This window comes from Erithacus rubecula (assembly GCF_903797595.1).
Source record: "Erithacus rubecula genome assembly, chromosome: 6".
Taxonomy (NCBI): Eukaryota; Metazoa; Chordata; class Aves; order Passeriformes; family Muscicapidae; genus Erithacus; species Erithacus rubecula.
The window spans coordinates 16,222,457-16,237,537 of record NC_136688.1 but is presented as its reverse complement, the minus strand read 5'-3'; the positions used below and the strand labels follow the sequence as shown (position 1 = coordinate 16,237,537).

At 40.5% G+C, this 15,081-nt stretch overlaps 2 protein-coding genes across 4 annotated transcripts in view; one reads left to right on the top strand and one right to left on the bottom strand.

Moving 5' to 3' along the window:
• The window catches only part of IMMP1L (inner mitochondrial membrane peptidase subunit 1), a gene marked incomplete at its 5' end in the record, with an annotated part of 36,990 nt that overhangs the window by 7,843 nt on the left and 14,066 nt on the right, over positions 1-15,081 (top strand). The window contains 2 exons of one of the 2 annotated variants that reach the window (XM_079309442.1): positions 4,607-4,717; positions 9,041-9,123. In XM_079309442.1, the coding sequence (XP_079165568.1) occupies positions 4,607-4,717; positions 9,041-9,109 (180 nt within the window). In that variant the 3' untranslated portion in view covers positions 9,110-9,123. Of the gene's footprint in view, positions 1-4,606; positions 4,756-9,040; positions 9,124-15,081 lie in introns of those variants that run through there. The other variant, XM_079309443.1, reaches the window with a different exon arrangement.
• The window catches only part of DNAJC24 (DnaJ heat shock protein family (Hsp40) member C24), a 28,630-nt gene continuing 22,309 nt past the window's right edge, over positions 8,761-15,081 (bottom strand). Inside the window, exons 3-4 of one of the 2 annotated variants that reach the window (XM_079309444.1) lie at positions 11,027-11,095; positions 8,761-10,199 (exon numbers count right to left, since the gene is read on the bottom strand). In XM_079309444.1, coding sequence (XP_079165570.1) covers positions 10,075-10,199; positions 11,027-11,095 — 194 coding nt within the window. In that variant the 3' untranslated portion in view covers positions 8,761-10,074. The remainder of the gene's footprint in view (positions 10,200-11,026; positions 11,096-15,081) is intronic. The other variant, XM_079309445.1, reaches the window with a different exon arrangement.

The following is a 15,081-nucleotide window of genomic DNA, read 5'->3' as shown; positions in this document are numbered from 1 at the left end:
CATAGAAGATGTTGATTTAATATCTGCTATATTGTTTAAGTTTCAGTATGGTTGCTACCATTTAATAGCTTTTTCAGCTCAAAAAAGTAAATATAAATGCTTACCCTGATTCTGAAAATATTGAGCTAATTAATGTGTTTGGTTTCATACAGATGGCAGCCTTAATAAGAACAACATTTATGATAAAGCTACAGAAACAGTGCCTGGAGCAACTGGATCATTAAAAAAAAGTATTTGTTAAGCATTATTCAGTCTTGGTTCTGAATTAATAAATAAAGGATTAAGGAGTAGCTATGTGAGACTTTAAGTATAGAGTGATAAAACAAACTCCTGCATTTCTATATTTTATCCTAACTAGATGCAATTTACTTAAATAAGGCAATTTAATCAGTATTTAGTAAATTTGTCATTTGATATTGTAGAATCTTTCATCATATTTCACTTTAATCAAGAAAGGTAACACCTGTGGTTTATTCACAAAAGCTTCTTTTGTTAAATGAACACCCGCAGGCCATGAAGCAATTACATTTGTTGCTTGTACCAAAGTAGGAGGCACTTAAATAGACCTTAGTGGGGATAGATGAGAACTTGCAGACTTTATTCTTTTGTCCAGCACTGAGATTAGTTCTTATCATAGCTCAAGAAGGAAGCCTCTGAACTGAAAAGAATGATTTAAAGTTCTTCTAATGTTTGAAACTTTTGATATTGCTGGAGGTGATGTGAATACCTGTGACCTTACCAAAGTTCAAACATCTACTCCCAGCTGATTGTATATGCTGATGTTTTTTGAGATTTCAAGACATCCTTAAAATCACTAGCAAAAGCTCTCTCAAAACAAAAAACCCAAACCAGAGAAGCCTGGTTTTGTTTTGTTTGGTTTGGGGGTATTTATGAGGCAGATAATTTAGTCTGTTAGCTTAATTTGCAATACATTAATTTCCTAATATGTCAGTTAATGCAGCACAGGGTTCTTATCTCTTGGGTTTGAAGATAATTGAGCAATCAAAGAAAAAATTTAGCATCATATAAAGAGACCAGAAGAATATAATTATTTGATTCCCCCCCCTTTAAGTAAATTAATGTTTTGTGCTGGTGAGTATGCATCAAATACCTGCCCTGTACTTCTGTTTTTCCACTTTAACTGCACCACTGAGTAAATTCCAACAGCTCTGCAAATGTTGCCAGTTTGTTGCAGTGGAAGATGCAGATTTGGGGTGGAGGACAGTGAGCTACTGCTTCAAGCTGTTGTTCCCAAGGACGTTCTTGTTCTGGGGAGGGAGCAGGGTGGTGTCTGGTGGAGTCTTTCATCCTCACACATTTAAGCTGCACTGCAGATAACCGGTTCTGCCTGAGAGCTGCTGGCCCTTGGCAGTAAATCCTGGGATAATCTGCAGGGAGCAGAGGCACAGGGGTGGCTGAGGCAGAGGGAGCTGCCTGCAGACAGAGGCAGTGTTTCACAGCAGCCTGCACTGCTGAGGAATTGCTGGTTCTGCAGGAGTCCCCCTGGTTCTGTGAAAATCCAGCTGCTGAAGTGGGAGACTTTCCCATCTTTAGGAGATCAGAAATGCTGCCCAGCCCAGGGCAGTGCTTCAACCCTTTGTGTAGTGAGAACTGGGATTTCACTGGTACTTCCTGCACACTGTTAACTTTGTCCAAGAGCTGCATGGCCTATAGATACCAAAATGTGAGTTGTCACACAAGTGGCTCTCCCTTTGCCTTGGGATTTTTGGCAGCAGCAGCATGTTGCTGTGTAATTAATACATTCTTTCAAAAAATACAGGTTTCCAACAGTATTTTTTTTCTTTGGTGAATTTTATTCCCAGCTAGTGTGCTTGCAGAGCTTTGCAGTGTTTCAGATTAGTCCTGGCTCTGCAAAGGCTGATACTTCAAGCAAACCATTCCCTGTGTGTAATCCCACTGAGATCAGTGATGTGGTATAGACATGGCTTGGTACATAGAGCCTTGAAGGACTCTGGAAGAGGCCTTTATTTCAAATGAGTTTATACTGCTTTTTTTTTAATGATTGTGGCCTGTCACTGGTATTTGGTTTTACATTTTCCTGTAATTGTGATTTTTATTGGTTGTCTTAGGTGGTAGTGACATGCCTAGATGATGGACAGGCACCCTACAAAATATTACAGTGCATTATCCCTAGATGAATTGCACATGATGACAGTCCTCTTAATGCCAAACTCAGAGGTGTAGGGCCCAGTCTGCCTTCCAGGGAGAGCTGCAAAAATTACCTCAAGTGGTGAGTTTCAGGATATAGGAAGACACTTCACTGCGAATGCTCTACCTGGAATGCAAACTGTGAACTTCTTAGACAAATAATTATTCCTAGTACTGGAAGTAGTATTACACCATTGCAGGCAAAAGCAATGTATTTTATTTTTTTGTCATTTTGGAGCTTGGTAGAAATATGGGAAGTGTTCTAGAAAGTTTTTTGGATATACTTGAGTTATGAGTGGTTCTTTATTTTACACAGTGAAAGATGAACATGTGAATTTGGAGAAGTGAGCAGGTACAGGAACCAGAACAGCACAAGGGGAGCTGTCAGGGAAACAGGAGCACCTTGCAAGAAGTGATGCTTTTGCAGCAACAGGAAATGTTACCATGGGTTTGCTTTCTGTATTTAAGGAAAGAAGTCTTCCTTTCATAGAAATTCCAGCTTTTCCTGTTTGTGTAAATAAACACAAGATGCACATTCTACACAGGTCGTTTTATTCTGGATAGATTTTAAAATGTGTAGTTTGACTTTGGGTTGGTTTTTTTGTTTGCAAAGCTGCTTGGGTAGGAGGAGGCCAAACTCATCTAGCTGGAACTAGCTGGGCTTTCCAGAGGAAACCCTTCCATGCATGTGCCAGGAATCTGATCAGGCTGCCAAACAAAGGTGACACATGAGCTGAAGAGGGAATTCCTGTCTGGAAGGACTGGGGGAACAACAGTAGGGGAGCTTGGCTGAAGTAGGGGATCAGTCAGAAACAAAGGAGGTGACATTCCTTTACAGCACAGCCTGTGGAAGGAGATGGCAGCAGTGGTTTCAAAAGGGCTTGGGCATTGCTTGGACATGTGGATTCAAATGCTGAGGGCAGAGTTTGTGCCCCCTGACACAGCCACAGCACCTTTGCTGAGTGCTGCTTGGGAGGGATGCTCAGGCTCACAGACTCTCTGTGCTGTGAGTGTTTCATCCTGCCAAGGAGCACCTGAGCTGTGCCAGCCTTGGATCCTGGCCTGGTGGCAACCACATGGGAGCATGGCTAAGCAAGAGCCTCAGATTAAAGACAGCTTCCCAGGGAGCCTTACCTGGCCAATTGCAGTTTCTTGGATTTGTTCTTACTGGTTTACAACCAGCCTTTACTCTATTTCACTTTGGTTAATCTGTTACCTGTGAACTTTCTTTTATGTAGACTGTTGAGTTTAGAGTCTGCGTGGCTCAGTTTTAAAACATTTATGTTATTTGTACTCTGAGTTTCATTTTAAATACTTTGTGTATTTATTTTGTTAGTTTCCACGTTTTTCCTCCGAATTATGATCATAGTACACAATTCAATGTGTGTGTTACTTGGTTTTGGAAAAATGCATGTTAGTTTAAAATCCATATTAAATATTCTCTAGATTGAGAATACGTTACTTCATTTAAATTTTCAGCCTGATTTAAAATTTTAGGAACAAAACCCAATTAGAAATGTAATTATTAAGTATTTTAGTTGGTAACTTGAAAGAGGTTATTTGTATCTGAAACGTTTTTATGAAAACATTACAAAATAGTATTGTATGCTCCAAGCAGATATCTTAGTTTTAAGACTTGTAGGAGCAACTTTTTCACATATGAAAGCTTCATGCTCTCATTTAGGTAACTATTACAGCTATGTTGCTATTTCTCATTTTGTCATTGAGTCAGCCAGTGAATGCCATGAATCTGTGGTATGTAATATAGTTAATGCATAATATATATGGGCAATGAAAGGTCTTTGTCATATAGTATAAGGTCACCATCATTAATTTTCAAATTATAAAAAGGGATTTGCTGTTTTGTGATCATCATTATTGCAATATAATGTGTTGTGGATTCTGCCTGCACATAGAATGAACTGTGATCTTAATTAGAACTTTGACAAGCCTACTCCGATAAAATGATGAGATTATTCGTAATTGATGTCACAATCAATTACCAGTTAGTTCATCATGAATCTACTAACAGGTCTAGCCTTGGTGCTGGCCCCAGGATGTTGATGAGTGTGTGGCTGCCCTGTTCATGCTGTTACTGCGACAGGAGGGCAGATTTTCAGTCAACATCCTAATGACCTCTTTTGAAGTCTATTAAATTAATGACCCTGTCACATTGGTCTAACCTCTTACATCTTCATTTTGGATTTTTTGTTGCAAACCATTGGTTTTTGAGCACATGATAGAACAGATACTTTGGAGCACTCCTTCTCATCCCTCTAAATCTGGCAGTGGATCTTACTAGACTCAGTAAAATTTAGTTCATTACACAGTCGTGAAATAAAGAGCACAGAAATCAGGAAAAACATTGAAAGGCAAAATGTGCTTAACACCATTCTGTCCTGGTTTCTTTTTACATTTCAATCTTGCTTAATCATAGGTGCCTAAAGGACATGTTTGGTTAGAAGGTGATAATCTCAGGAATTCTACAGATTCCAGGTGCTATGGACCTGTTCCTTATGGGCTGATAAGAGGGCGCATTTGTCTTAAGGTATGTGAATTTCTATGATCTAAAAATAGTTGAAACATGTTTACTGTGTGGCTGCTAGGTACTGAAACTTGCCTCCCCAAGTGGCCAATGCAAATGTAAAGGAAAGCATGAACACTCCACCACCTGCTGTAAAAGGATAAATCAACAGTGATGGGGTTTTGGGAGGGAGGACTTTGGAGCAGCACTGAGCAGTCACTGCTATGAAAACTGAATGAGTTAATTTTGCAAGCCAATCCAAACATGATAAAAACACAAATGTACACACACCCACCCTACTGCACAGATGTACATTCCATCCTTACTGCCATTCTTGCCTCTCTGCAAAATGGTTTTTCACTGTTGCAGTTCTGTGGTCCAACAAACAAAAGAGGAAAAGATTCTCTTTCCAGGACTTGCACATAAACTTTGGACATGTAGCCTGGCCTTGCTGCTTTTTAAACTAAAAAGTGCTTTGAATGAATATTGTACTGTATAAACCATCACAGTTCCTTCTCCTGCTTCAACAATTCTACAGCTTTATTTCACACTAAATTATTTTTTCCCATTATCTGCATTACTAATTTACTCTTTTACCAAAAGAAGAAATGTAACACAATTTCCTCTCAATAAAAAGTTTATTCTAAGAAACAGGGGAGTGTGTATTACACACTTATGCACCTGCTTTTAGAAAGCTGGATTTAAGTCGTGCATTCAGAACAAAAAAGGTTTTCTCCATATACTTCAACACATTCACAAACCCATAATTTAGCACACCTGTACTACACAGGGAAGATTAGATCTTTCAATTTAACAAAGTCTTATATTCTTTATTTACAGTATTTATGAACACAATTTGAGACTTTTCAAAAAAGACCCCCTTGCAGTCATTGAGCACAATCAGTAATTGCTTTCTAAACCTCAGACAGCACAGCCCCCTCTGCCCTACTGGCAAATTTTGGGTGACTTCTGTTCCTCCTGGCTCATATTTGCTCTGAGTTCTTCCTGGTGTTTGCTGGGGGCTCTGCCCCTTCTCCTGCTGGACACCAGATTCCCCACAGGGCTATTTTTGTGACCCAGGTTTTAGTTTGGATTATTGGCTGCTGAGAGACAAAGGATGCTAATCTTCTGCCACCCCTCTAATGAGAACATGGCAGTGACAATGCAAAAAAAAAACATTATTACTGAAAAAAGCATTTCTCCAAACTGATGTACAGAATAGAAAAGCTGCTGTTTACTACTTTAAGAGGACTGTTAGCAAATACTGGATATGCCAAATACCTGTGCGTATGGACAGCCAGAATTAGTCACAGTATCTCTCCACAGCAATAGATTTAGTGTCCAGCTTGTGGCCCTGACAAGGAAGGTGTTTGAAAGACCTTAATGAAGTGACTGACAGGACTGAACCCTAAGTACACTCTGTAAAATGAGTGGAACTCACACACAGGTAAAAGCACTACTTTAGGGCTTGTCTGTTAAAAAAGATGCAATCACTTGATACTTAATCAAAATAATTCACCCAGATTTTACAGCAGCTATTTAATGACAGTAGCACAGATTAGGATTTAGTTTTGATGAGGTTTAAGTATATGGTGTTTAACAAAAGCAAAATGAGTTTGTTGTTCAGATGAGTGTTTCCAGTTGGGTTATGGTAAGTGCCATGAGCAGTGAAGGCAGCAGACACAGCCTGCACAGGGGTGGCTGAACACTGGCCAGGAAACCTCTGGGTGCTTTTAAAGCAGCCTGCTGCAGCTTTTTGGCTTCTCTTGCATCCAGCAGTTTTTACTGCCTTCAGAATGGAAGCTTTTGTGGCTTTATCTTGCACTGGATTTGGGAGAGCAGATGAAAACAATGCCTTTCAGTGCTAAGTTACTTCTTTAGAAATGGATACAAAAAACCCAAATACAATTTGGAAGTAGTGGATTTCAACAGAAGAGAGTGAGCTTAGCCAACCTAGCTGGCTGAATTTGTTTAGCCAACCTATTCTTGGCAAAACATGAATGTTTTTCTGAAGGTTAGACCAAAGGTTCTGTCAGTGCTGGTGCACCAGTTTTTAACCCTTACAGAAATACCAACACGTGATTCTGTCTGCTCCTGTTTCTCCCTGCAACCTGCCACAAGGTCATTCCACAAAGCTGCTGAAATCAAAGCAGCTGCAAATTCAGTACAAGCACTGGGAATCCAATCCCACTTTGAGAACTCATGCTTCATCCTGTCCTAGGTAGGACATCCTGTGCATTTCCTGGATTTAGGCTCCATGTCAGAACTAGACCGATGGTGTATCTTCAAAAGAGCTAGTTAGCCCCATTTATGGCCCATCCATCAGATCAAATCTATCTATCTAGGCCAAAGCAAAGAGGGCAAAGAGCTGCTAATTGGAAGAGCCAGTCTGAATGAGCAAGTCACAGTCAACTTCTGTCACAACTTAAAAGGACTCTGGCATCACGTCTTTGTTTCACAGAGGAGGGGTTTCCATCTCTTTCCAACCACTATTGTTTCTCAGTTCTCTCTGCATGCAGACTAGATAAAACCTTTTCATTCTATCTCTACCACTAAGACTACTGTGACAAATTTCAAACTGCACTGTCAAAGCAATGTTTGAAGCTAAGTTATTACTTTCACTGAAAGAAAGTCAACTTGCAGTAGGTGTGATTTGAGTTGCCTGAAATGGGATTTGTGCTGGAGTGAATGGATTAAAAAACTTCCTTCTCCAGGCCTTTACTGAGATCATCTTAGATTTGTTATATGGGATGTTTTTCTTTCCTTTTACTTCTGTTTGCCTTCAAGGCCAAACAAAGACTTGACACCCAGCCTGCAGCCAGCACAGGCCCTCTGGAGAGCCCTGAATTCTGCAGCTTTGCAGATCACAAATACTCTTCTGTTGGTTTGTATCTGTATTTTTGGATGGAAGTTAAAATAGCTCACCAGCTGATCAGCACAGAGACATCACCTCTGTGGTTCTGTGTATCAGCAGCTGCTCCTGGTGCGCCTCCCTGACTGCAGGTGCCAGAACCACAAGTCTTCTCTAAGATCTTGCACAAGAGCCTTTTTCTGATGCACAGAACCTAAGGTCCTGAGCATGACTCATCCTTGTGCCTTCCTGAGGGCCCCACTCAGCTGCCAGGGGGCTGACAGGAGCCTGCAGCAGTGCACAGCCCCAGCAGGGCTCCTGTCATGGCCTGGGTGCTGGGACAAGTCACAGGGTGGAAATAATGAACCCGTGCCTGTGCTTCCTCTTTCAAATGAGACAGTTACTCCTTCACTTCACACAGAAAGTGGCAAAGGCTCCTTCTGTGCTGTGGCTGCTCCATGAACTCACAGCTGCTGTTTGGTTGCTGTTCTTGTACCTTAAGACCAAATTTTAAGGAAATATGTAAGTGAGATAAACATACTGACAGATGCTTTGGGAACAAGGTAGTACCCCACCTTTCTCTGTCTAGGCTGCTTCATCTTGGGCAGGGGCTGTGAAATTTTTATGGGATTAGAGCCACAGAGGGCACTGATTCTTCAGCATCATCTTTCCCTAATTCCTGCTGAGCCCCTTGTGCCATCTTTGAGAGAACACCTTGCCAAGAGACACAGACATTCAAGGGAGACAAAGGACAATGAGAAAATGAATGTCCTTGCTTTCCTGCTACTTTTTTTTGCATCCAAGACCATCCTACATGTAATTAATGACTGTGCAGGGCCAAGTACTCCTGGGAGACTTCAGTACAGGAACAGCTACACAGTTAATTTCTGGAGAGAAGATTTGTTTATTGGACACCTCTACTTGGTGATGAGTTGTGCTCTTCTGTAAATAACTGTCCCCTTCTCAGAGAATCCCCTTGTCCAGAGCCTGGATGGTGGCAGGCACTCACCCTTCCATTCCTGTTTGTACAAGTTTACCTGTAGCTAACAGATCCATTTTTCCAGGGTTTGGTATTTTCAGTTCAAAGGCCCACCTTGAAAATACAAATACACTCGGAGGTCCATGTGTGGGGTAGTTTTTTTTCTCCTAAATTGACCAAAAAACACATACCTTGTCTTTAAATCATGAAGAGCTTTACAAGATAGAAACCACTGAATTGGAAAGGCAGTCTTTAGGAACATATTTATTTCCAAGGGTGAAAAAAGCAATGAATTTGTGAGGCTCTCCATAGCAAAGCATGCCCTGTATAACCTGTAAAGTTCACACTATGGAACAATTCCCTGTAATACACAGTAAGAGAAACACATCAGTGAGCAGAGTTCTTGACCAAGGAGAGAAACAATTATGGTGTTTATGAAACAATTACAGTAACAAATGAAAAAGACTGAACTTTGAATTGTGACTAAAATCTCTTGTAACTGTGCTTTATTTTACAGATCTGGCCTCTGAATGACTTTGGATTTCTACGTGCAAGCCCCAATGGCCACAGATTTCTTGATGATTAAAAGACTTAAGTTACTATTGACAGTTTTCATAGTATTTTCTACTGGAATGAATGGAACTATTTTTGTTTAGAATAAACACAAACATTGCTTGACAAAGGATGTCTCTTTCTGAGATTACACCTAACTTCAGATACAAAAATGATGTGCCTCTTGCTCTGCTTGCTCTGGTGAGCCACAGTGAGTGCCTGGAGTTAGGGGAGAGTTCTGGGGTTTTGTTCCAGCCAAGGTTAGCACTGAGTGTTAAGAAGGATGGAAAAGGCACAGTGCACTTCCTGTGTTGTCACACAGCCAGAGCCATGCCCTGGCTCTCCCACATCAGCACCAGTGGGGTTCCAGACCTGCTGCTCACTCCCAGGAGTGCTGACTCCTTTTTCTCCAACCATGGAGAGCCTCAATGTGCTCCTGCTCCAGGCTGCCCACGTGATGGCACTGCCACCAGCCCTGCTCCTCAGCACTGGGACACCCAGCTGGACAGGATTTAATGAACTTAAATATTTTGTTTATAAACAGAAAATGTTCCTGTTTCCCACTGCTGAACCTTGCTCTTCATTATCTCCAAAGCATTCTCACACCTGTGCCTCCTGATTGAATTTTGTCATCTGAGCTGTTGAAAGGATTTAACCTAAAAGGAAGGGCCCAAGGTGGAGCTGCTTCAGACTGAAATGGAAAGAAGCTACTCTGTTGTTTGCTCAGAAAGAAACATTTAGCTCAGGAGATACATTCCAGTTGTAGAGCACTCGTGGGTTGGGTGTTTAGTAATGAGATCTTCAGCTGCAGAAGGAAAATCAAACCTCATTTCTGCAGAGCTGTGTGAGCAAAGGGGCCCTTGTCATTTTTAAGCCTGAATTAACTTGTTCTTGCAGTGCCCCCCTTTTCTTTAACACCCATTTCTTCAGCAGATGCTGTCATTTGTTTGTCCAGTCTTTGGGAAAGTTTGTATCACTCAATGTGCTGCACTGAAACAGTCACTGCAGGATCTCAATAACAAGTGAACATGTGTCACAACAAACCAAAGACACATCTTTGGTTTCACTCTTGAAGACACTGTAATTCCCACCACATCGACAGGACAGAGTGTAGAGCTGTTCATCTGCCAAAAAACCACACAAAAATGCCTTTAGTGCTGGAAAAGAATCAAGAATTTATTAAAGCTGCTCTTAATAACAAGTAACTTCCCACTGCTGGGTTGTAAATATCAGTATCTGTGCTACTGTTTGTAGCTCAAAAAATCATCTCAAAATGTTTCAGTGATTGAGGTATTCTTACACTAAACAACCAGGGCCACAGGAGTCTCTTAAAAAAAACAAAAACAAAACAACCCCAGTAATAACAAGGTGCACATCTGTGAAAATGATGATGCCAAAAGAAAAACCTTAGTGGGGGTTAGTAATAATGTGATAGGTCAAGGGTGCTTCCAAAACAAGCTGCTAACCCAGGAACCAAAACAGAAGAAGGGCAAGTAGGATTCTTCCCCTCACAAGTTAAAAGTAAAAAACTAAAAATAAAAATCAGCCATTTATTCCAAAAGCAATTAAACAAGAAAAGCCAGAGCAACAGACAGGAGGGAAGTAACAGTGGCAGATGAAAAAAGAAATAGGCATTTTATCAGGGGAAGAGCAGGAAGATGCACAAGAGATATGGGAGAAATCTGTGTACTCTCAATTATACAAGAGGAGAGATGGGTGAAAAGTGGTGCTGCAAGTGAGGGTGGGGAGAAGAGATGTAGATGGAATGGGAAACAAATGTAACAGAAAGTTAAATTCTAATCCAGGTAATCTCAGACAGCAAAACAGCTTTGTGCCAGGAAAAACAGAAAAACAGCACTTAAAGACAGCAATGGTGAAAGATGCAGAAAAAAAATAGAAAACTAACAGGGACAATGAAAAGCATTAGGAAGCAGCAGCAAGGCACTCATACCTTCATTCCAGCACATGTCCTCAAGATAAATCTGTTCATGAAGTGGCCATTCTTTTGTCAGGTTATCTTCTATAAAGCAAACATGACAGATGTTCAGTCTTCTCTGATAAATTAATACTTTTATATACCTAGCAGTCAATCTGCTCCTTACTAGACCACTGTATCAGTTCAAAATGTAGTTCTCTAAAATTTTAGTTTCCATACATCTGCATAAGCTGGAAAATGTCCTCTTGTAGCCAGGAGAAATAAAAGGTGAGAATGTATTACTGAATTAAGACCCTGAAACCAGCATTTATAATAATAATACAGCAAAAAATGAAAGATGTGCAACACAACTGACAGCATCAAATGCAAAGTGTGCACTACAAATTGGTGTTTTTTTCCATTTATCAGCAACTCATACTTGATGTACAAAGCTCACACGAATTTCTTTAGCTTAATAATGAGAGAGCTTGTCATCAAACTTACAAGTGAAGCCAAAAAAATAGTATCTAAAAACTGAAAAAAAAGCCAGAAACCCCTTATAAGTTCATGCCACAAAACCTCCCAGCTGCTGCCTGAGCCCTGAAAGCTCCAACTCCCCAAGTGCTGCATTTTGAAGAACAAGAAATGCCCAAAAGCTGAACGGTAACAGACACAGAGCTGCTTTGGGCTTGGCAAGACTCAGGAGCTCAGTTCTTGAGGAGGGGGGTATTCCTCCTCTTGGACTGTTGAATTTTTAAGCCTGTTAATAGTTTAGTAGTTTTTGAGAGCATGGAGAGTTTTTACAGTTTTCTTTGAAAAGCTGGAAGTGAAATAATGTCTTATTCCAGAAGTGCTTATTGAGCACTTGCTGGAAAAGTCAGATTATGTTGTTTCAATTCCCAAGAGATTGCCCTCCTTAATTATTATTGAATCATTCTTCTAAGTGGTTCCCAGCTTCTTCTGAACTTGTAACTTCTTTGCTCTGGCCTGAAAAGCAGAACTGAGGGATGTTGCAGCCCCCTGTCCAGCAGCAGCCCACAAAAACTGCCCCTCTCCAACCTCTGGCTGATCAGGGAATGGAGAATTCCCTTCCTTATCACAACCCAACCACCAAGTATCAAATCCCAGTCTTGCTTTTGCAACTCACTGTTCCATTTTCAACTGAAATGTGCATCATATATGCCTGGGAATGAGCCTCATCTAAATTAGTTCTAATGCAAGCAATTAAGTGGGACACATTGGAAATAATGACAGATCAGTACATCCTCTTTTATGTCACCTTTGCTGAACACCTATTTGGTAATGAAAAGGTCAGAATCAAGAGAAAATTAACCCACTAAGACCCAGTGCTTTACTATTCTCAGAAAAAAGGGAAAAAATCAGCAGGAGTGAAATGATGAAAGAAAACAGGAAAACACACCAGTTATATGGAGTAACAGCATCTTCCTTGCACCTGGTCAGATATTAGTTTTGATTATTATGTTATCATCTAAGAACATAATATTGTTTTTAGTTTTTATTATTATTAGTTAACTGTGTGAGGTGTCAAAATACAATTCAGGATCAGATGGCCTCCTCTCATCCCAAATAACACCAGTGTTGCTGGGGGTTTGCTTGGTAGAAGCTACAAACCATGAATGGTGAATGTCCTGAAAACACCACAAAACCTGCCAGAGGCCTTTCCTCCAGCAGGCCCTGCTTGAAGCAAACTCCTCATTTTTTCTGAGGAAGAAAACAATAAAAAAAAACAGAGCTCAAAATTAAGTTTGTCTATCTATCTGGCTCACCACTGTGATTAAATAAGACAGTAGTGTGAGAGCAGTATGAAAATGGCAAATGCTTCTATTTCGTGTTTTTTATTAGTACTGGGAAGAAAAATTCACCATTTTCACAAAGAGAAAGGGTGTCAGGTTGTAGAATGTAAAGATTTGCATCTACAAGTAACAAAAAATTGAGTTAGAAGACTTCCAGAGTTTCCTATTTGGAACTAATGAAGCAGGATTTCTCCCAGAACAACTTTTATAGGATTGGTGGTGGAGGTCTGGGTCACACCTTGCTACTGGAAAGTACAAAAAGGGCAGATGGGCCATGAGCCACCTGCTGTGGTACAAATTCATGAGGCTACCATAATTCAAGTGACTGTGAATCACAGAACCACAGCATCACTTATGTTGGAAAATGCATTTAAGATCACTGAGCCCAACCATTAAAGTAATGAATGGCTGAGAAAAAGTCTGTTCTGTCTTCTGTTCTGAACATGGTGTATAACAGGAAACCCAGGGAATAGAATTTCAACAGAACTTTGCTAATTCAGCCCTGCAACTGTCATTTTGAAAACACTAAACCCCCCAACCAATGGGCAAAAACTAATCCTTCTCACAATTCCCTGGCTGAAGAGAGATGATTATTCCCATCTGATGCTCAGACCCTGAAGGACAGGGGCAGCATCACCAGCTGGGCAAGGGAGGGGACTGTGCCACTGTGCTCTGAGCTGGGGTGACCCCAGGGAAGTGGCACCAAGGCTGACAGAGCCCAAGAAGTGTTTGCACAATCTCAGGTGTGATCCTTGGGGTGTCCTGTGACATCCAGCAGGGATCCTCCTAAGTCCCTTCCAACTCAGCACATGCTGTGACTGGGATTCTCTGAAGTCTGAAATCTGGTGATCTCAAAAAACTCAAATTTTCTGTTAGTACTCTTGACCTCACACATAACCCAGTAACAGTTCTTGTCAGGCAGTTTTGCACACTGCATTTATTTGGAACATTTTCTGAAGATGAACAAAACTTTTCTGTTTTCTAGTTCTCCTCCTAAAAAGCCAAATATCTTGAGATAGCAGAAACAGAGGAAGCCACTTACAAACAGAAGCACTGCACAGTCTGAGTTGCCATTTCTGAAACACACCCTGAACACACAGGGGGAAATGTGAGCACCTGATCATCCACCAGAACTGGTGAAACAAAATTTCATTCCCTGCAGCACAGCCTGCCTGGCTTTGCCATCTATTGGATTTGTCTGACAACAAGAGGTGAAAGGATTCTGCAGCTCCATTGTCTCAACTGCAGGATCTAAGAAAACACTGGCAGGCTCATCAGAGAGGTTTATGAGCCTGCAATTCAAAGAGATTAAAAGGAAAAATCTACTGAGATTCTTTCAGGCTAAAGAACAACATTAAATAACTATTAGCAGCTTGGTTCAGTAAAGCTTTACTAGGGCCCTTGCTGGGTCATTCAGAAATTGTAAAAGAGGAAAGGTATTTAAGTTTCACTTGGAGATACAATAAATATTTCTTGGGCTATTTAAGGCTGAGTTTTAGGGAAAGGGTTGCAAGCAGTAAATGGAAATTCAACCCTTTTAACAGTTTATGGTTATAGTAAAAATAGTCATAATAGCTAAAAGATTTTTCTAACTCTTTATCAGGTATACATACTGATTTTCTTTTTTCAAACCAAGCACAATTAAACTTCAAGACAGGTACTGTCAGTCAAATAGTCACAGTATCTTCTCTGTATATAAATCACCACAGTATTCACTGGATGTTTTCACAAGTAAATTTTTGCTAATGGGCTTTTCAGTTTTAAAACAATTACTTAAATTTGAATCTTTTTAGTGAATTTAAAACAATCACATTTATTTTAATTTGAAATTTTAAGAAAAAAATAATGTGTTAAGAATTTCTATAACAAAGGAAGACTTTTTTTTTATAAAAATACCAAAACAATCCTTGCTCCCCTTGTTGCAGATGAGATTTAACTCCAGAAAGTTTCAAAGGCTTGTACCAGCTGAGGGGCTCCAGCCACAAATCCATGGCTGGAGAAGGAATAGACACTTCTGTCATGAGCTGGAACACTGGCAGCTCCAGAGCCTGGAATTGCTCATGCCTAAGAACTGACACAAGAACAAACCAGAAATTACACTGGAATGTTGCTCTTGTATGGAAATTGCATTGCAGTAATTTTCTAGAAGTGTAATTTAAAAATTGACAATCCAAAGGAGGTATGTGCTGAGGTGTGAAAACTCCCCCTCCTTGTCCACCCCCATGAGGAAACAGACCATCCTTGATTGAACCCCACTAGAGGTTCAGTACATGGAAA